The 23,497-nt window shown below is 43.1% G+C and overlaps 1 protein-coding gene across 6 annotated transcripts in view; it reads left to right on the top strand.

The window, feature by feature from the left end:
* Positions 1 to 23,497, top strand: part of LOC131675209 (inositol hexakisphosphate and diphosphoinositol-pentakisphosphate kinase-like) — a 650,144-nt gene that overhangs the window by 55,317 nt on the left and 571,330 nt on the right. For 4 of the 6 annotated variants that reach the window (XM_058954120.1, XM_058954119.1, XM_058954118.1 and 1 more), the window contains one exon: positions 2,136 to 2,267. The exons of the other annotated variants lie outside the window; for them this stretch is intronic. In XM_058954120.1, coding sequence (XP_058810103.1) covers positions 2,136 to 2,267 — 132 coding nt within the window. The remainder of the gene's footprint in view (positions 1 to 2,135; positions 2,268 to 23,497) is intronic. 6 annotated transcript variants of the gene reach the window in all.

Raw genomic sequence — 23,497 nt, 5'->3', positions numbered from 1 at the left:
ATTTATTATTATTTTACCTCGTGATTCTCTTCGTCTGAGTCGTCGCTAATGGTGATAGTCCTGTTACCTTTTTTTTTGAGGTTTTACACGTAAGATCGGCGAAGACTCAGGAGATTGTGGTGTGTCCAAATAAGCCTTGTCCTACAATTATTTACAATGTTACTGAATAAAGTTTTATTGGTTTTAAAAATTAATTATGCCTACCACTGCATCTTCTTCCTTGAAAAGCTCTTTTTCGTTATCAGATAATATTTGATCGTCGTCATTGTCAGACTCCATGTCAGTTGGCAAACCCAGTTTTGGCTCAAGTTCAGCAATGACACAAGATCTTCGCTTAGTGGATGAACTATTCTGCTGAGATGTTGATGGCTCCATACAAAAGTCTTCATTACCATTTGGAAAGCAGTCACCAATATCGTCGCATGCTCTTTCTTGATCGCTTTCTTCGTCGGGAATGGTGTAAGAGCGCCTATTTTTCTGAATATCAGAAGTGGCAACACTTTCAACGTTTTCGGATTCAGTTGACGGTTTCTCAACCAAATCAGCGACGGAGGTACCTGCTCGCGTATCATAACTTCTGATAATTTCAGATAGGTACGCCAATTTCTAAAATAAAATGATTGTTGAACATTTTTTTTTGGTTGATATTATTGGCAAAAAATATAAATAATTTATCATACCCTCTGAAGAAGTCCAATATTTTCGTTTAAAGTTACGTACAAGGCAGTGCAAGCATCAATGTAAGTAGACATGGTTCGGAAATCGGCTAATAACCAGTGCAGTCCTTCTGGTAACTGTAGTTTGACTGTTTCTTCAGAGCTTGCATTTACTTCACCGCTATTTATTTTTCTATCAGCCGAATTTTTGCCTACATTTATTTGGAATTCCATCTCCATCATGATACTTTTAGTCGTCAAGCTATCAATTCTATTTGTTAGACGATTCTCAATAGCCTAATAATGAAAAATATTTCATTAGCATACGAAATTTAAAAAAAAAAACAAAAAATGTATAGCTTTAAAAAGAGTACCTTTTTCTTTGTTTTCTTTTCAGCGGTTTTCTTTTTCAGTTCCTTACTTTTTGCAAGTTTCTCTTTCTTGAGCTTTTTCATTTCGTCAAAAAGATATTCTTCATCATCTTTATGCAAATAATGTATTTGAAATTCATTTTACTTATTAAAACCATACTTATATACAAATGAAATTAACAATTAGTAATAATGTTACGTTTACTGCCAATCAAAAGTATAGAAGGTTATGAAATATTCGCAGGTTGAATAGAAGTATAATTTTTAGTTGACTTTACACAAGTTTAAGTTAAGAATGTACATCGATCACCTCAAGCTCGATACATTGCGAAAATTTTATCTAGGCACTGCAGTCGATTTTTAATCGTTTGAATACGAAGTAAAAAAAAAGTACGTAGTCAAGTTCATAAAACACATCTATTAATTTGTACCTGATATTTTGACGATGGTCCCGGTATACTTTTGAGCTTTTCGAGAATCTTCTGGCCACAAATAAGAAATGGTAGTTCCTTCGCTGAGCTTGCTGGTTTTTTTATCTTTGAGGATCGATCGTTCGTAGATCAAACATACCGTAGATCCGCAGTCCAAAAGATACTGCATTTTTGACATTTTCGCACCGACTTGATATACGTATCCGCTCGAAGAGGTAACAAATTATTCTGCGTAGAAGCTCGAACTTGGTCAGCTTGCCGCTGTCAACTGCAGTAACCTATCTTTTCAGCATACTTTTTTTTTTTTTTTTGATGCCATGAATGTTGTACATTAAGAGTGGCTTTTTTTTGCTGAATCGTTGAGTGACATTCTAAATTTGAAATGGTTAAAGTTGCAAAAAATGATATCGGAAGATAAAAATGCTGAGGTATCGTGCATATAGGCGTGAAAATAATCAGGTAAATAAAACACCGAATTTTGTTCATATAAGTCTATAATTATAATTTTCATTTTTCTACGTACCTGTATACAACTGCGTATTAAATATCGTATGTTCAATTAGCCTTTCTTTTACACTTTAACTTTTGTAAATTACTTGCTTCGTGTACTCTTGAGTCGAGTACGCAAATTCAAATTTTTTTATTGTACTATTTCTTTACAATTCTTTTTATTCTAGATTGGTGAAATTCCACCATCAACACTACGGCGCTGGAATCGACTGCAACAATTATTGCCGATTCAACCAGAAGCAGACATTGAGGCGGATGATCAAATTCGAGATGAAATAAGATACATGGATTATGATGAGGTATTTCATTGATTTCAAACTCTTGATTCTATAAAATCATATATGATAGAAATACAATATGTAATTAAAATGGCTTTTTCACAGTCGGTAGAGCATAAATTATTTAAGTTCCCGAATCACGCAACGAGAAGGAAGGATCACTGAAATAAAAAACATAGTTTTTCTTTTGGCCATCATGCATTATTATAAATAGTTGAAGCTTCATAAACTAAAATATACAGATTCGTGATCACGACTACATTCACACATTCCCTTTTAAAATTGCGAGTAAATTCAATTCTTTTCCTTTTAACGTGGAATACTGATTGCGAGTTAATGATAGATTTACTTTTCTTTTGTCCGTTGGAATAATCAATATTAAGTAATTGAGCTCAATTCAATAAATGCTTACGTTTACGTTAACAAAGTCTGTTGGTTACTCATAATACCGTTGCTATTTCTTGTACCGCCAACAAATTCGACGACGCGGCGAACATTGAGAACTCCACTTGCACGACGAATTCAAATGCCATGACGAAATAGGACACTCAATCTTCTGATGCTTGTCATTGATGATTTGCTCCGAGATGATGAATTTTCAGCCTCGTTGCATCATGGAGATGACAGTTTCGGAGTTGACCTTGCCACGGATTTTGTCTCGGCGGCAGTAGCGAGTGTAACGAGATGTAGTTGCGTTGGCGGCACGGCAGACCGAACAAGAAGGCAAGCCATGGTGTTCGTTAGTTTTATTTAACCTGCGTTCATGTGCAGTAATCAGCAACGAATCCACATACGCACACACGCAAATACGAAAAGGCGCGAGGTTCAAATCGACTCGTTACATTCCTCCCTTGGACTTATGAGGGTTGAGAATAAGTCCATATAGGCTCGGGTAGACTGACATTCATGATCTGCTTTACTCAGTATTAAGCGTCGTCTTTCACAAAACCTCAATTCCACGATTCACTCATTTCAAATTAAACATAAATTTAAATCATTAATTCCACAATTCGCACATTTACAATTACACATAAATTTAAATCATCAATTCCACGACTCGCACCACTTTCATTTCTTAAATTAAAGTCATTTTCCATGTACGATTTTTTTAGATTTTCTATGTACATCTTTACAAGTAGTTCATTTATATAAATAAATATTCGTGGTTTTCGGGTTAACACATCGTCAAAGCTATTATCTTATCTTAAATTTACTCATTCATTCCTCTCACTCATTCCATACCTCAAATCTATCTCTACATCCTTTTACATCTTGAATAATCACTAAGATTCTATTTACATATTTGAAAATTATCTTTCATCATCATTTGGATCTAAAAAGGTTACGAATCGGATCTATTTTTATACTTTCTCAAGTTAGTGCGATTGTAAGTACCAATAATCGCACTGGAATCATCAGACTCAGTTATTTCAAATGCATTCTCACCGATTATTTTAGAAATACGATACGGTCCTTCGAATATATCGAAGAACTTCTGCGTGACTTTGTCTAACGCTTTTGATAAATGTCTTACACGTAGCATCACTAAATCACCTATATTGAGTTTTACTTTAGATATTATTTTTTGTTTTTTACAGCGTTTCTTGAAACTTTTTTGAATATTCTCTCGAGCAAGAGTTATAATTATTTCATGATCAATTCTCGGTTGCATTGGAAACCTAACCAACTTTTGTATTTCATCTTGTATCGATTTACCAAAATGTAATTCATTTGGAGCGAAACCTGTTGTGAAGTGAGTAGTTACATTTAGAAGGTTTTCAATAGTATTTATGTGATTCACCCAAGTGGTATGCTTCGTCTTACACAAGGTCCTAAACATTCTACCCAATTCACGCATAACCCTTTCGGTGGGGTTAGATTGTGGATGCCTTACACTACTAAACAAGACTTTGACACCTATGTTTTCAAGCGAATCTCTCCATTTATGTGAGGTGAACTGAGTACCATTGTCGCTTAATATTCTCTCGAACTTTCCGCATTCTGGAATGTATTTATTCAAGATTTTATCGAGTGAACTTATTGTGGTAGCTTTTCTCAATGGGTATAAACGTACTAATTTTGAAAACACGTTTAAGACGACAAATACATACTCCATTCCTCCCCTGGCGCGAGGGACGGGTCCATAATAATCGACTGTGACCAAATCTGAAGGTGAATTTGATGTAACCTGATTATATGGTCCCTCCATCGCGACTGACAAATACTTAACCCTCTGGCACAAATCACATGTTAATACAAACTTTTTTATTTGCTTATGCATGAATTTCCAGTAATAAAATCGTTTGATATAAGTTAAAGTTTTGAAAACACCCGGATGGGCTAATTTGTTATGAACATAATTTATTATTTTATTTGTTAATATAATTGGAATAACAATACGATAATAATTACTTTTATTTTCGCGGTGAAATAAGATTTGTTGATATATTTCAAAGTTTTCTGTTTGTTTTTTGCTATTGTTGGCAAGAAATTTATTCATGATTGATGTACAATAAATGTCCTGTGATTGTAATTGATTCAAATTTTTTAACATATGCTTTAAAGACGGTTTTTCCTCATTTATTGCCATAATTACCAAAGGAGAAACTTTATCAATTTGAGAAGGAAAAATAAATGTATTGAGTAAACCAATCATCAATTTTTTTTCCGTTTCTCTATGAAATCTTCCCATAGGATTACGACTGAAAAAATCAGGAACTACATTGTCCGAACCTTTACAATAAGATATATCATAACAATATTGTTGCAATAACAGGCACCATCTAATTAAGCGCGAATTATGGTAGATAGTGTTCTGTAAAAATGTCAGACCTTTATGATCAGTTATTATTTCAAACTTGACACCTATCAAATAATACCGAAACTTTGTAATACAATATGTAATAGCTAGTAATTCTATTTCGGTAGTAGTATATCGAGTTTCTTCAGGTGTTAAGCATCTACTCGCTACCGAAATTATACATTGATTTTTTTCTTGGTCAATTTGATATAATGTGCCGCCTATACCAATCAAACTACCATCACACTGCAACTTAAATAATAGATTATTAGGTATGATGTGACTCAAGCAAACTGCACGAGCGAAATTTTGTTTTAAGGCCTCAAAATTTCTCTCATGCTCATCTGTCCAATGCCAAACCGCATCCCCAGTCAATAAATCTCGAAATGGCGAAATGTAATCACTATATCGCATGACAAACCTGCGGTAGTAATTACATACACCTAGAAATTGTTGCAAATGTGTTTGATTTTTTGCATGTTCAAACTTAATTATTTCATCAATCCTCTTCGAATCTGGCTCTATGCCTTCACTCGATAAAACATAGCCAAGAAATAAGATCTTCTTTTTGAAAAATTCTGATTTTGAAATTTTTATTGTGAAATTACTTTGTAATAGTTTTTGAAAAATTATTTGCAACAACTGAATATGACGTTCAAAAGTCTTAGACGCAATAGCAGTATCATCTACATAGGTTATCAAATTTTTCTCTATATTAGAAAGTTGTAGAGGTATTTCCTTTTCTATTTTTCCTTCATTATTTTCTTCAACTAAAAATTTAAAATTAATTGGAAGAGAGGTTTGAAGTGAAATGGCGAAAGCTCTAATGAGCGCGCTGCCAGCTGTTTTGATGCCAAAAGGCACACGAATCCATTGATATGGTTTTGAGTCAAATTTAAATGCAGTTAAAGGTCTTGACTCTTTGTGTAATTTTACCTGCCAGTAACTATTTCGTAAATCTACTTTTGAAAAATGTTTACATTCATAAAACTTTTGCATTATTTCTGCTATAATAGGGGGGGATTCCAAATCATCTTCGATGTTATCATTTATTTGTCTTGCATCTAAACAAACCCTCAATGAATCATCCTCCTTAACCACTATACGTAAAGGATTACAGTAAGGACTAATTGAAGGTTCTGTTATACCTGCTTCTAACATTTCATTAATGACCCTACGTACAGGTTCCTGTAAGGCTGATGGTACGGGATATGATCGATTAATTTTTGGATTATTATTTTTCAATACCAATTTATGCTCATAACCCAGTGCACATCCTGTTTTATTTTCAAACAATTTTTTGTAATTAATTAAAAGATCATGAAAAATTTGTTTCTCCCCGTCATTCAGATTTTCAGTTGAAAACGCAATTGAGTAAAGTTGATCATCAAGACTTTTTTCATTTTCTTTTTCTTTATGCATTACTCTTGTCTTCATGTTATTCATATATATGCGATTAATATTTACACAATTATTATAAGTATCTAATAAATCAATATCTAGATCCATAAGATCATCGTAAACATCAGACAAATTGTCAATATATTCTATATTATTTTTCCTAATAATATTTACCGTTGGATTTTGATTAATTTCACAATCGTTCATATTTATACCATTATTTTTATTTCTCTCAACGGTTTTTAATTCCTGATAATCATTCAGTTCATTATTTTGTGTTTCGTATATATTATCAATTTCAATATTTTCAATTTTGATTATATGAATACAAGTTACTTTTTCTTTATTTCTTATTATTAATCTTTCTAAATCTCCTCTCTCAAACAAAACCGAATGAGCAGGAATCACTTCATCCTTCAATCTCAATTGAGTCATCCAATAATCTATGATCATACCAAATTTCAAGTTGAAATCATTTCCCAGAATTATATCTGTCGACAAAAAAGGCACTACTAAGAAATAAAACGACAATATTTTTGTATTAATTTTTAAATCTAATGCTACTTGTCTTTTAACTGTTGTAGATTTTTTTCCAATAGCTGTTGATACTATTATGTTTGCAACTGGTAATTCTAATATGCGTATTGTATTTTTTATTTTGTTATAAAAGTTTTCTGATATTGCTGTTATTTGGCTACCACTATCTACAAGACACCACACCTTATATTTGTCAACTTCAAGTAAAACTCTGGGGGATGAAGGTATTTTATTTGTCCCTGACTGTGTGTGGCTCTCACTATTTATTATGTCATGAGATAAATCTCTAATTACGTCATAATATTGACGCACTGATGAGCCATAATTCAATGCGTCATTTTTTAGTTTAAATTATTAAAGTTTGAATTGTTTTGTTGGCTATCATCAATAATTGTACCATTTGAATGAGACCTATTATTTATGTTTGGAGGTGGAATCGTTAAATCAGGCAATTGAAATTTGTTTTGACTAAAATTTTGAGAAGGTTTATTATTTGAATAACGTCTACTGTTATGATGTCGTTGAGGATTATAATTATTTCGTTCTCTATTAAATCTACCTCGACCTCTATTAGTGTAAGTATTTATTTGCCCGATTTCAGCTTGTGTGTTGTTATGATTACTATATGAATTGTATTTGTTTTCAAAATTTCTTTTATTTTCTGCGAATAGAAGATCTAAATTTGTTAAGGTTTTAATAATCAAATCACTCTGGTTACAATCTATTGAAGCCAACGCAAGTTTTGCTGATTTAGGTAACTGTTGAATAATTGAATGATTTTTTTCGTAAATTGACATAGTTGGTCTAATAAAATTTGCTTTTCTCAACTGAGAATAGTAAAATGATTGTAAGTTATCATGATTTTGAGGGCTAAATTTCCCCTGCAACCACCGATTCTTAGTTCTAACTTGCACTTCTACTGTGTAAAAATTTTCCATGAAGGCAACTTTAAATTGATCATAATTCTCAAACGGATTTTGTAATTCCATCCATGCTCTAACTTTATTTTTCAGTAACATAGTAACCACGTGCAACTTTCTATCACATTGAATTTGTTTTAAACGGATGTAACGATACTACGCGTTACCAGTTATTTGCGGGGGTCAGTGAGGCGCTTTCGCTCAAGACAATTGAGGAAACAGATGAGGGAAGGTCGATAAATGAATCTCAAAAGACAAGAATCAATTTTCACTTATCTATAATTATTCATAATAATAATAACTCATAACATATGCGCGCATGACGTAACTTAATCTAACAATCTATCCGCTACAAAAGAACAATGAACTACTTAAACTTACATATAATTATTCCGCGCTCTTCCTTAATACTAATCGTGTAACTAACCTATTACGACTTATTCGAATTACATGAACAAATACCGGGTAAGCTGCCCGGCGCATGAGCGCCTAGACAATTTACCGGTCGCTACTTAGACAACTAAAAATCAGGCTAACGCAAACCTTTAGATAGCCGGCACGTGAGCGCCAGGCTATCTCATTAAACGCGTACCGGCCGTCGCACCGACAGAGAGAGAGAGTAAAAAGAAAGAGAGGATGGAAGGCTTGACCTTTGTTTCCCTGTTCTGATCACGCCGTGAACCCTGGGTGATGCGCCGCCACTGAGAGTATCGGGCGCCGTCGCTGACCAGGTCGTGGGTGGTCGCTGGCTATTGTCGCCGACCGGGTGACTGTGGGCGACGTCGACCCTCCTACTGGTTGGCAGGCTGCAGCCGTCGGCAAGGGCGTTGAATGGAGACAATCTTCCTCTCGCTATCTGCTCGCACTCTCTAGCAGGCTGCGGAACTAGACTGCTAACGACTTCCGCACTCTGACCTGTCTTAGCGACGACTCTCTCTCTACGCACTTTTTCTTGCGCTCTCTCTGCAGCCGCTCAGCGGCGCTCGCTCTTCTCCCTACTTAGACCTATTAGTTAGGCGGCACGCGACGCGCCGCTTATCGGTCACGCGTCGCACGCCTGCCTATACCTGCGTGGGCCTAGTACTCTCTCTCTCTCTCTCTCTCCGCGCTCCTCAACTTCCGAATGCGCTCAACCTGCGCTGGCCCGTCCTTGGCGCTGAAACAAAAAGGCCAAGTGTTAGACGCATAGTTTAATGCGCCCAACGTTGGCCACCACGCCTAGCCGAGTGGGGGAGGGAGAAACGCGGACGAGAGACCGGCAGCGACCTGCTCTCGTCACACCCCCTTCCAAGGCCAAAGTTCGCACCCGCGAACGGCCTGACTCTGTTTCTCCCCCTCTCTCTCTCTATCGACCGGCAATGGCAACCAACGATAGACACTAAATTATATAAGAATACCTTAGATTTAGCTTAAATCATAATTAATTATAAGTTGGTAGCAACCAGATCAACTAAGGGCAAAATCTAGCAAACCCAATAGTCTAATCCGAGTGATATACCTAACCTTTCGTCACAGCAAGCCGACTAATCCACTGCGCCAAGATCGCGACTATCTCAGTACTCAATCAAACCAAGAATCTTACCATTTACTGCAGCTCCAACGACTCCAAATACCGGAGCCTAAGCGTTCGAAGCTCCTCCGCCGAAGGAAACGAGGCACTTGCCCCGGATAGTCTTTGGCCGGCATCATCAGTCGCCTCGGACCCAATCACCCGGGCGCTCCGATCGCTCGACTCACTCACGGGGACCGACGCCTGCTCCGTCCGCGGCGCGACTTCCACTCCCGTGTTTTCGGTCGTACCGGCTTCAGCCCTAGCTTGCTCCGCAGCAAGCCTCTGTGACTTACGTGCGAGCTTAGCGCGGAAACGCTTGCCACATCGATACCTGGGCTTTTTCGCTTTGGGCTCTCCGATGGAGGTTTCAGGGCTGGCTACCTCGGGCACCGACCTAGGAACCTCGAGCTCCGGCTCCACAGTCTCTGGCTGCGCTGCCGGGAGCTCTACTGGTTCGGCCGGGTGAGCCCGAACCCTTACCTCCTCCACCGGTCGTGCGCGCGCCTGGTCTGCCACGAAGGCATCGCGGCAACGCGGACAGTTCTGCACGCGTACATCGAGTCGCCCACAGTTTCTACAAACCGGACGCGATAGAGGCGGGTTCCTGCAGGCCGACCTGGGATGTGACCCCGTTCTACAGTTGAAGCAGCGGAACGAGGGCACGTCCAATTCTTCATCCCAAGGAACCGGAGCCAGGTTTTGCAGGAAGCTACCCCTCACCAACCGAAATCCGGTCTCGTCAACCCAACACGGCGACGCAGAGGACGAGGCTGAGCTCGCTACCTGAGGAGTCGGGACAGGTCGTACCGGCCCAAGGGTTGGTCGCTCCGGCACAACCGGCTCCACTCTTCGTGGGGTCGGCGGCACCACCACTTCCATCCTTGTGCCTGCCTTTCCCGTCTTCTCGGTGACTGTGCTCGCACCAACTCCCGAGGCTCTCCCTCCGTCAACAACCAACGAAACCGGTGGCTGGAGGGCGCCTGTTGCCTCAACAACGGCTCCCTCCGCCATCTCGGGTAGAGTTGGCGTCGAACCGGAGGATGGCCTCTCAAAATTACACGCGGATAGGTTGAAACGCATCTTGTGCTTCCTCCTACCCGCGTTCTGGCGAGCCTCAGCCTCCCTCCTTCTTTCGTCCTCCATATACCCCGCTGGGTAGAATTGCGCGGGCCCGCCCCTGCGGACGAATTGGTACGCGGGGTCTAGCCTCTGTAACGCGAGCGGTTTGAAAGGGAGATTAGGATGGACGTGTGGTTGTGGAGCAACTCGAGGCAGCTCCTGCACCGGCATCGCCTCATCCTCGGAGTCGCTCGAGCTCAGCACCACCTCCAGTATACCGTTGGTGGCGCCTTGCTTCGTGGGACTCCAGCTTCCCCTTCCAATGCGAGCCCTCGCGGTACGGCTCCGATTTGCCGCCCTACCCGCGAGATATCCTCCCGCGGCAGCTCGAGAGCCCGGCGATTTCTCGCCTTGACTACTCGTGCCCGCCTGCGAGAAGACAATTCCCTCTTTTGCGGCGATAACCCTCGACTTCTCCGACGCTTCGCGTATGCAAAGCGTCGTGAGCCGAAACGCTGCGCTACGACGTACCGCCTCGTCCCAGGTACGCGTGGGCGCAGCCAGACGAATTATCGAACCCGCTAGGCGATTTCTCGTTAGAAGACGGACTCCTCGCCGGTCGCTCACGAACGGCGTCGGGGGCGAAGGCAAAGGCGGCGGCAAAGGGAACCCCTTCGCCTGCCCGTCACCGCCTCCGCCGACCGACGTCCGTGCGAACTGTGAAGCACAGGAGGCAACCTCGACGTCAAAGGAGGCCGCCTGCCCAAGGCTTAAAAACCGGGCGGCAGACTCCGACGCTCGGTCTACCTCCATAGCCTCAGCAATTCCCGCCGAGTTTACCGATGCGGTCACGTCGCCTGTAGGTGTTTGAGCCTCGGCGACTTGAGTGATGCGGCCCGACTTCTCGGTTTCAGCCATCATCACCTGACGTCGATGAACCTCTTGTACCTTTAAAAACAAAACAATTTAGTTATTACACCTGTCCTACTTCGCGAACTACTTATTTACCTTACGCGGTGGTATATATCGCTTAATTTCCGAGACGTGTACCCTAGCCGTACGATGTTTACTGTTTGTCGTTAGCTCGTAGATTTCGGGCGAAATTACCGAAATAATTTCAAACGGTCCATCAAATTTCGGATCGAGTTTCGCGTTTTTACCATCCGCCGCACTCGAGAGCGTATGCACTTTGCGCAAAACCAAATCACCTACCTGAAAGAGTACCTGACGCCTACCCTTATCGTAGTGTTTCTTTTGCTTTTCCTGAGCTTCATCAATGTGCCTAGCTACCAAGTCACGTAACGCATTTAAACGTGATAGCCTATCTTCCCACGCCTTCGTATCTATCTTAACAATAGGGGCCTTTGTCTCGATCTCGCGCCTCAAACTCTTTACCGGACGCGGATCCCTACCAAAGTTTAGAAACGCCGGCGATACTTTTGTAGACGCCTGAGTCGCCGTATTGATAGCATGACGAAATTCATGCAAATACCTATCCCAGCTCCTGTGATCGGCATCTACAAACATCGCTATCATCGTCTTTAGCGTTCGATTCACGCGCTCAACCGGGTCACTTTGCTGATGATACGCAGGACAAAATACATGTTCGATACCATATTCTCGCAACCTGTCTTGAAATACTTTGCTCCTATATGCCTTCGCATTATCACTAACGATGTATTCTGGAGTTTCCCACCTGAACAAGATTAACTCCTCAAGCGCGGCAACAAGGGCAGGGCCGTCTGCCGATCGCAGCGGTTTTAGCTCGACCCACTTAGTAAATAAGTCCTGAAAAACCACTAGGTATTTAAACCTATTTTTGCTACGGGGCAGCTCTACGACATCAGTCGCTACTACGGCCCATGGTCTTTCTACCACGCGCTTACCCATTAGACCTTGGGGTGCCTGCTGGACTACCTTATACTTCTGACATTGAGAGCACTCACTTACGAACGTCCTCACATCATACCATACTCCTGGCCAGTAATACTCACGAGCAATTCGATCGTAAGTCTTTTCACGGCCGAAATGTCCAGCGAATGGCTCGCAATGAGCGTCTCTCAACACCCTTTCTCGGTACTCCAGCGGCACCACCATGCGCCAACATTCCTCGCGATTAGTTATCGGATCGAGCAAGTGATCGCGCATGAACCGATACAGGACATTACCCTCTACTCTCCAATTCTCGAATTTCTTCGGTCTTTGAAGAACGTCTTTCACGCGTTGTAGATACCAAGCATCCTGTATCTTATCAAATGCGTAAACCTCGAGCTCGTCCTCAAATTCTCGCGAAAGTGCGTCCGGCACATGGTGCAGCGCTCCCTTTCTATGTATTATTTCGCAATCTAACTGCTGAAATTCTAATACCCATCTTTCCAATCTACCTGTAAGTTCGCGTTTATTAAGAATCCTAGTTAGCGCGCTATGATCCGTAACGATGACAAAGTGTGAGCCTTCTATATAAGGTCTAAACTTTTTTACCGCAAAAAGTACTGCCAAAAACTCGATTTCGCTCACCGTGTAATTTCGCTCATGCGCATTCAGCATCCGACTGGCGTAGCATATGGGATGCTCGCCGTCGTCGAATACCTGGACCAAACACGCGCCAACCGCGAAGGAAGAGCCATCGCAGTGCAAGTAAAAGGGGCGCGTAAAATCAGGGCGCGCGAGTACCGGCGCCTCCGTTAATGCGCGCTTTAGCTTCTCAAATGCAACTTGCTGTTCTTCCTTCCATTCCCATGGCTGGTCCTTTCGGATGAGCTTGGTCAACGGGACCTTTATCTCACTCTCGTGTTCGATAAAACGCGCATACCATCCTACCATACCTAGGAATCGGCGTAATTGAGCTACGTTATTCGGCGCAGGGTAATCTACTATCGGCTTCACCTTGTCGTCGTCCGGACGCAGACCCTCACTATCTAACCTGTACCCCAAGTAAGTTACCTCGGTACAGAAGAAATCGGACTTTTCTAAGTTGATTTCTAAGCCAACGCTTACTAAACGCTTCAAAACTTTCTCTAGCCAGGTCACGTGGCTGTTAAAATCTGCGCTAACTACTAGCAAATCGTCAAGATACCAGAAAACGTGCGGCTCATACTCTGGACCGAAAAGTGCGTCCATGAGGCGCGTGAAAGTAGCCGGCGCGTTTACCAAACCAAACGGCATTCGCTCAAACTCCCATAAACCAAGACCTGGGACCGCAAACGCCGTGTATTGTTTGCTATTCTCTGAAAGCGGAATTTGCCAAAACGCCGCTCGCAAATCTATTTTCGACAGGTAGACTGCTCCGCGCAACCTATCTAAAATAGCGTCAATGCTAGGCATTGGATACGCGTCCACTTTCGTAACCTTATTTACCGGCCTAAAATCGAGACAGAACCTATAGCCGCCATCCTGCTTACGTACGATTACCGGCGCACTACTCCACTGACTGTTCGATGGCCTAATTATTTTCGCCTTCCATAGCCGCATGGTTTCTTCCTGCGTGAATGCTAATATTGGAGGCGACATTCGGCGCATCGGCGTCTTTATCGGGCGCGCATCGCCTACGTCTATGACGTGCTCGATAACTTTTGTAACCGCCGGAGATTCACCAGGCTCCGGGACAATCCGGCGAACGAGCGTCAAGATTGTCTCTCGTTGAGCCTCCTCGTAGCTGCTTAAACCTGCGCATTCCGCAAAAACAACTATCTCGTTACTATTCTGTTCTGCTAACGGATACCAATCGCCTTGGTCACCTGCCCGCCAAGCGCGATTACCGTAGCTAATATTTATATTCCACGCTATCCAAAAGTCGGCTCCTAAAATCAAGTCGTGCTTAAGCGTAGATACTACCGTCGCAATTAACCAATTCGTCCTACCGCCAATTTCAATACTTAACCTCAAGTCGCCCCACGTTTGCGGCTTCTCGCCTGAGATGCCCTGTACAAAAATCGTAGGCGGCTTTAACCGGTCCTTGAAACGTAAACCAAGATTCGGTCCTACTACCGATACCTGAGCACCTGAATCTAGCAGCGCTGTATAGACTTGCCCGCCTATGTCGACCTTAATAAAGAACCTATTCTCTACTACTGCGACTAACGCTGCATCTGATTCATCTGCCGTTTTCTTCGGGATTTCTGAGTTCCACTCAGACCCTCCCCTCACCAAAACGGAAGGTGCGTCGGCACCGACGACCGAACGTCCAAACAACAAAACCCTAGTATCAACAAGCTCATTTCTATCGCGCCTGACCATGACCTTTGTCGCAGCTCGCTCCGATAGGAGCGCAGCGCCTGAGCTCGTTTCCTTACCAACAAATTCTTTCACAGGTTCATCCTGATTTCCTGAAGCAACGGCCTTTTCCGAAGCCTGCCCAACCGTGGGCGAAATACTTGAACCTACCTCATTCGTGTTCGTGCGCGACGATGGCAACTCATTTTGCCTCGCTGGGCACTTCTTAGGTGAGCTAGTTATCGCGCAAAATTTATTAAACCCTATCGGATCTTGCCTATCCTTATCGGGCAAAGTTTTTCGCGCGATTGTGTGTCGATCTTTTTGAAGATTTTCCGCGTCCTGCTGTAACGAGTCACGTTTATTTGCCTCTTCGGGTTCATTGCTGATCCTACTAGGGAAACTTACGCCCTCGTCACTCTGCGCCTGAACTTCCTTCAATGTCGAACGACTAAACTCACTTTTAAACACGTTTTTAAACTCAACGATTTCCTTATTCCCTTTTTCCGGATCCTCATATTCTACAAATACTGCACGCCTGACCTTAGCCTTGACTTTCAAATATTCTCCTATTACCTCGTCTAAGAGAGGTGGCGCAGAACTGGCAGTTCCCGCCTTGTTCTCGCCTTCCTCTTTTACTAAATTCATAAAAGGAGGCGCAGAACTGGCGGTTTCTGCCTTGTTCTCGCCTTCCCTTTTTACCTCAACTCTGTTCCCTACTTCTACGGTGCCTTTGCTCCTTGCGCAAAGCACTTTCTCTACCTCGATAGCCCGCTCAATCCGTCTTAGGCAGGAGTCGTCGAGCGGTCGACGGCTCCCGCGCTGAGGTTTCCCTGCTTCACTTGATTACAAGTAGGGCATTCTCTAAACGCGTAACCGATTGTCCCACAAACCTGACAATATAATGTCGGCTCTGAAGTTCGCGTTGGACAGTTATTAGCGTAATGCCCCGGTTGTCGGCATTTATAACACACTACCCGCGGATTAACCTGAGCTATCGGGCATTGCGCCCTTCTATGTCCCACCGCGTTACAATTGAAGCAAGCCCCCGTGAATGGCCTATTTAAGTTGTTACCTCCCTGATTGCGCTGCTGCGGAACCAGACTAGGGGCTACGCCTGCAGCCGGGGCCAACGAAGCCTGCGCGCTCTGGTGAGCAGGCGCGGCTTCGTTCGCAGGTTGGTTTCTTGCCTGTGGCTGTTGCCTGTCGGCAATAGCCACGGCAATTTCACCGTTCTGCTTCTTGCCCTTTTTACCTAGTTTTTTGTTCTGTTGCTGCGCTTTCTTTTTAGGAGATTCGATTATTAAGACCTCGTCCATCGCGTCGTTTAAACCGTCAATGGTTTCGACCGATTTTTGTTTACCGGGTGACTTCTTCGTCTCTGTGTACGCGGATTCCGGAATTAGCGTTACGTCTGCCGTGGGCGGCTTTTGCCACCTTTTCCAACCGGCCATGCGATCTTCGAGCGCCATACCCGCTTCTTTAAAACTATTTAAATCTGAGAAAGTCTTAGTTTCAAGATATCGCTTGTATCTTGGATGTAGGCCCTCTATGATCATAGCTAACTGGCGTCTTACCGAAACGGGCGGATCAAAACGGCGTAAAATCGTCTGAAAAGCCGCGACATAGTCCGTAATGTTCTCATTCTCGCCCTGTGTTCTTTGACGCAATTCGCCGTACAGTTGTTCTCTGTTCAGTCGTCGACAGAATTCGCTAGAAAAACTCTTTTTAAAGTCTTTCAGCGTCCTCCACATACCGCGATTAACCTCGTACCACGGACGCGCCTTATCGCGGAATGCGGTGCCTATTGCTATCAGCATCTCTTCGTCCGAGATGCCATAATAGCGCTGGCAATCACTCAAACCTGATAAAAAACTTAGTGCGTTTGTACTATCCTTACCGGAAAAACGGAGAGACCAGGCATTTAGCGCGCTTACTCCATCCGCAGGTATACCATTTATATACTTGATTCTTGGAGGAGCACTCTTTTTGCTTGATCTTTCCGCTCTTACTTGCTTAGTTTTCCGCGGCGATTTAATTTTATAAGTGTTGCAACTATCAGTATCCGATAGATTCGGGCTAGTGTCGCTTTCACTGATATTTTCTACCTGTCTCACTTGCTTTTGTTTAGGTCGCCTTATGCTTATTACGCTTTTCTCGCTAATAATCGAACCTTCACCTAATGGAGCTGGTATTTTCATTTCCTCTCTAGTAGCTACTCGTACCTCGCGCTCCCAGTCTTCAACCCATGAACTTACTCTAGGCGCGTGATATTTCGTGCTCGCCGATCTATTTGAATCGGCATAGAGGGATGTACTACCTGCTCTATTGTTTGGTGCGTTCGCGTGGACCGATGACTCAGTCGCAATCGCTGGCGCGTTCAGCGCCTCGCGATCGCCGAGCGGCTTGGCCTGAGGCGGCAATGAAGCCTGCTGTTCGGCCTGAGCCGCTCTACTGTGCATCGCTTCTCTTTCAACTCTAAAAACTGTATTCGCGCCGTCTGTAACACCTTGTCGCACTTCTCGTCTATATATCCATCGCGGTACTGCTGTGAGGGCCCCCCAAATTTGGCTTATCGCGCTAGTGCTACGCTCGTCTTGGTTTTGCGCTACTTGTTCGCGTGCGCGTTCGATCCTATTGTCCGACGGCGAGCGAGCCGCCATCGGTAATACGTCGTTATCACCGAGCGCGACTGCATTTTCGCCCGGCGGTCGAACTTGTTCGCAAGGAGCGGCAACACTTGCTCTTGCCTGTGTCGCCTGCTCTTGCTCACATGATAATTCGGCCGCCAAAGGTGCTGCAGCTACCGCGAACTCATCGTCCAGGTTCGCGTTCCGCGCACTGCTTACCGTTGTTTCTTGCTGTTCGTCATACAGCTTTTCCGGGATTCGGCCCGACGCAAAATCGCTCGAGCGCAACGGTGGCTGCAAATCTGGCCGCTCTCTTAACAGCATATATCGAAAATACCGAGTTTGTAATTCCTCAAAATCACCGTGTAGACTAAGTTCGCGATAGCGCATTAATTCCAACAGAACAGCCGGTTCTGTGGAATCAATTTTGCGTTTTAATTTTTTTGCATGCGCATCGCGTAATATTTTACGCAAGACTATTTTATCTCTACACGCTAGCGACATTGTTATTTCTAAAAGTGAAAATCCGTAACTTGACTACGACGCGAGTTTATGGGGCTAAGCAAGTCTCGACCGGTCCGTGTAACCTGATACCTACTAACTAATTTCTTTCCGAACTATAAGCCGGCAAGAAATCGCCTTGCTTACGTTTATAGAAAGAAGTTACAATTTATCAAAATTTACTTACCGTAATTTTTGAATAGGCAGTTTAGTAAGATTCTTAAAACAAAGAAAAACTAAAGCGAAGAAAGAACGCAATCGTCTAGCGTCAAAGCGACTCAATGACGCACCGTTGTCATCCGACACCGCTATTAAGAAAGGTCACTGGCAAGCACTAACAAGAATTCAAAATACCGAAAACTCGAAATTCTTTTACGCGCACTCTTTGCCCTTAGTTCACAAAGAAAATTAGTTAACCGTTATTTCAAAAGAAAAAATTCACTACTAAACCATTTCCCTTATCCATTTCCCAATTGCCAGACCCACAAGGGATGCCATGTAACGATACTACGCGTTACCAGTTATTTGCGGGGGTCAGTGAGGCGCTTTCGCTCAAGACAATTGAGGAAACAGATGAGGGAAGGTCGATAAATGAATCTCAAAAGACAAGAATCAATTTTCACTTATCTATAATTATTCATAATAATAATAACTCATAACATATGCGCGCATGACGTAACTTAATCTAACAATCTATCCGCTACAAAAGAACAATGAACTACTTAAACTTACATATAATTATTCCGCGCTCTTCCTTAATACTAATCGTGTAACTAACCTATTACGACTTATTCGAATTACATGAACAAATACCGGGTAAGCTGCCCGGCGCATGAGCGCCTAGACAATTTACCGGTCGCTACTTAGACAACTAAAAATCAGGCTAACGCAAACCTTTAGATAGCCGGCACGTGAGCGCCAGGCTATCTCATTAAACGCGTACCGGCCGTCGCACCGACAGAGAGAGAGAGTAAAAAGAAAGAGAGGATGGAAGGCTTGACCTTTGTTTCCCTGTTCTGATCACGCCGTGAACCCTGGGTGATGCGCCGCCACTGAGAGTATCGGGCGCCGTCGCTGACCAGGTCGTGGGTGGTCGCTGGCTATTGTCGCCGACCGGGTGACTGTGGGCGACGTCGACCCTCCTACTGGTTGGCAGGCTGCAGCCGTCGGCAAGGGCGTTGAATGGAGACAATCTTCCTCTCGCTATCTGCTCGCACTCTCTAGCAGGCTGCGGAACTAGACTGCTAACGACTTCCGCACTCTGACCTGTCTTAGCGACGACTCTCTCTCTACGCACTTTTTCTTGCGCTCTCTCTGCAGCCGCTCAGCGGCGCTCGCTCTTCTCCCTACTTAGACCTATTAGTTAGGCGGCACGCGACGCGCCGCTTATCGGTCACGCGTCGCACGCCTGCCTATACCTGCGTGGGCCTAGTACTCTCTCTCTCTCTCTCTCTCCGCGCTCCTCAACTTCCGAATGCGCTCAACCTGCGCTGGCCCGTCCTTGGCGCTGAAACAAAAAGGCCAAGTGTTAGACGCATAGTTTAATGCGCCCAACGTTGGCCACCACGCCTAGCCGAGTGGGGGAGGGAGAAACGCGGACGAGAGACCGGCAGCGACCTGCTCTCGTCACACGGAAATATCTCTCTACTTCGTCTAAAAATTCCAGAGGATTTGCACTATTTTCATCAGAAAATGACGGGACCGTTATATCAATTTGATTTACTTGTACGTTTCCGATCAATGATAGAAAGTCATTTACGAAATTTCGCTGTACGGCAACCGGCTCTACCTGGATATTATCTTGTTGAGGTTGGGCATTTTCTCGAGCTTGGCGCAGTTGTTCTCTTGATCGTTGTAACTCTTCCTGAAGTCTGTTGCCATTATTCGTTTGCTCATTCAATTGTTGAGTGAGTCGCCGTATTTCAGCTTCTTGCCTCTCTAGATCCGCTTGATGACGTCTCGCCTCATTTCTCGGATCGTCAGGAATGACATTCATGTTGTTGTTTCGTGACCTCGTACTCGTACCAAACAAATTAGTAACAATTTTACGTGATGTTCTTCCTGATCTCGTCACGTAAGTCGAGGACTCATTCGAATTAGCCATGCATTTTTAATTTAGGAGTTAGGTTACCACGTGGTCGGGTGCCAATATAAGATCATATATGATAGAAATACAATATGTAATTAAAATGGCTTTTTCACAGTCGGTAGAGCATAAATTATTTAAGTTCCCGAATCACGCAACGAGAAGGAAGGATCACTGAAATAAAAAACATAGTTTTTCTTTTGGCCATCATGCATTATTATAAATAGTTGAAGCTTCATAAACTAAAATATACAGATTCGTGATCACGACTACATTCACACATTCCCTTTTAAAATTGCGAGTAAATTCAATTCTTTTCCTTTTAACGTGGAATACTGATTGCGAGTTAATGATAGATTTACTTTTCTTTTGTCCGTTGGAATAATCAATATTAAGTAATTGAGCTCAATTCAATAAATGCTTACGTTTACGTTAACAAAGTCTGTTGGTTACTCATAATACCGTTGCTATTTCTTGTACCGCCAACAAATTCGACGACGCGGCGAACATTGAGAACTCCACTTGCACGACGAATTCAAATGCCATGACGAAATAGGACACTCAATCTTCTGATGCTTGTCATTGATGATTTGCTCCGAGATGATGAATTTTCAGCCTCGTTGCATCATGGAGATGACAGTTTCGGAGTTGACCTTGCCACGGATTTTGTCTCGGCGGCAGTAGCGAGTGTAACGAGATGTAGTTGCGTTGGCGGCACGGCAGACCGAACAAGAGAGCAAGCCATGGTGTTCGTTAGTTTTATTCAACCTGCGTTCATGCGCAGTAATCAGCAACGAATCCACATACGCACACACGCAAATGCGAAAAGGCGCGAGGTTCAAATCGACTCGTTACAATTCTCTTATTTTATTTGCAAAATCAATACTGCTTATTAAAGCAAAAACATCATTGCAAACATCATAATATAACCCTTTCAAGTTACATTCAATTGGTATAAATACAAACGCGTAAAAGTTAAGAAATAAAACGTACTCATTCGACCGCAACGCGCTGTGTGGCGCATATACGCAGGTCAACCGATGCCGCCGCCACTCGGACGAACGATCATAACAGCATTAGCCGAGCCTTGAAGCGCCGCTCGATCACTCGCTTGCTCGGCAGCGAACAGCGTGCGAAGCTTTGTAAGCTCGCGCGGTGCGCTACTTTTTTTTCAAACAAATATCAAGCATTTTTGGCTCCGAAGTGATATAGTTATTGATTCAAATAACTTTTATGGAAAATTAAATAGATTTAAATTAGGGTTATGTAAACAATATGTAAACTTACAATATATAAATGATATTTTTTTTTTAATTTACATGAACTTTCTATAGATGTCAAGCGACGATGATGGAAGCAGTTTATGCTCAACACCAACGAGATCGATGTCTTTTGAGTCTTTACGTAGCGATGATGGTTTCGAAACTGAATCTGATTCTGGCGACGATGTACTTGATCAAGACTGCGATGACGATGATTTTTACAAGCAACTGTATGAGGGCTCAGACTTAACGGTTGGTCAAGCAGTATACACGATGTTAGACTATTATTTACAGAATGCTACAACAAAACAAGCTTTATACAAGCTACTTGACGTAACCAACAAATTTATACCAAAGCCAAACAATTTGCCGAAATCAAAATATTTTCTGTTGAAATTGATTGATTCGATTTTACCTAATAGCGGCAACGTAATAAAAAAACATCGTTATTGTGAGAAATGCGGTAAATATTTAGGTGAATGGCAAACTCAAACACCAATTACCAAGTGCCTCAATGGAGCATGCGACAGTAAAGATCTAAAAGGGCTTTTTGTAGAATATAGTTAAGAATCTGCTATAAAAAACGCACTTGAATGTCAAAATTTAGGAATGTACTTAGAAGAGTTTGTAACAGGATGCCGTTTAGCCTATAATATCTCTTGAACGTACCTATATAATGACTAAACGACGCCTAGTTATCTATGTGCTCGAAGCACATCAACCTATTTTGTCTTGGAGTGCGCCTGCGCAGAGTCTCTTCGATACTCCGAGTTGGGTTCCCCCAACTCGCCGCTTAGCGGCGCTGTCGCCCTTGCTTAGTAGCGTTCGCGCGGCCGCTGCTGGAAACTATGTTGACGATTCCCGTCTACCGGTATCCGCGTGATCCGTGCTACGCTACCGGCTTATTTGAATCGAAAACAAATAGACGCGACCTCCGGACAAAGGAAAGACAAAATAACGATGACTAGATTTAATGATAACGATTGACCGATTTATTCAATTAAATCAAATACACGGGGGATTTGCTGAGAGTCTTGCGCACGCTAGCGCGAATGACAATACACGCTGTAGGAGAGAGAGAGAGAATCGCGAACGTCGCGAACTAACCGCTCGCACGCAACAATTAATTTCTTCGCGCACGCTGCGCGGGATCACACGCTATCAACAATAATGGGAAGATGCACCTACCGCGAGATAGTTGAGGATACGGTGGCCAACCGTATCCGAAGCACGCGTCGCCAATTAGCTGCTCCGCTACTCGCCGCTATCCGCTGTTATTGCTGTTGTTGTTGTTGCTGCTACGGCTGCTGCTATTGCTGTTGTTGCTGTTGCTGCTGCTGTTGCTGCACCCAGCACACCGCACTACAGTTCTCGCCTCTAACCTCGCACCACCAAAAGAAAACGCGATAACGACTCGGAAAAGGGTTAGCTACGATGCAGGTGGACTGAGTGACACAGTCATACTGCCTGTTGAACGCTCCCCTCCCGGTCATTGCCCCTACGCGCCCTCTCTCTCTCGCGAACCGATCGCGGCTTCTCTCGTTCAGCCGCTTATTAACCTCGCGCGAGTCGAACGATTTTCGGTAATCGTTGTAAGTTCTATAACAATTATGTAGTAGATGAAAATTTTGTATGCGACATTATCTCAGGTGTAAAATATAAAAAATTGAGAGAAACCTGTATAAAAGATAAGTTTGATATTTGTTTACTGTGGAACACGGATGGTCTTCCTGTTAGCAATAGTTCAAATGGTCAGGTTTGGTTGATACAGGCGCAAGTTGTTAATATAGGGCCTCAGCATCGTAGAAATTATCAGTTCGTTTGTGGGATTTATTATAGTAGAGTTAAAAAAGCCGATATGACTTCTTTTTTATTTCCATTTGCGCAATCTTTGCAAAAACAATATGCAGAAGGTATAAATTGGATCAGTAAAGACGGGCAAAAATTTAACAGCAAAGTAATAGCTCCGGTTGCAAGTATGGATGCTCAAGCTCGAGCAGCTGTTCAAAATATCATGCAATATAACGGTGAATACGGTTGCTGTACTTGCGAGCATGAAGGTGAAACTTGTGCAACGGGTAAAGGCCATAATCGCGTGTACTCGGTGTCTTCCAATAGCGACCCTATTTTAAGAACTAAAGAACGAATGTATGCGCAAGCTAGAGAAGCTATAGAAAACGGTGTAGAACATGTAAAGGGTGTTAAAGGACCATCAGTAGCGGCTCTAATTCCTTTTTTTGACGCAGCGGAATCGTTTATTTCCGAACATATGCATATATCACTTCTTGGGG

This window comes from Phymastichus coffea, unplaced genomic scaffold (genome assembly GCF_024137745.1).
Source record: "Phymastichus coffea isolate CEN01 unplaced genomic scaffold, Cenicafe_Pcof_1.1 PCOF00017, whole genome shotgun sequence".
In the NCBI taxonomy this organism is placed as follows: domain Eukaryota; kingdom Metazoa; phylum Arthropoda; class Insecta; order Hymenoptera; family Eulophidae; genus Phymastichus; species Phymastichus coffea.
This window is presented reverse-complemented; position numbering and strand designations above follow the sequence as displayed.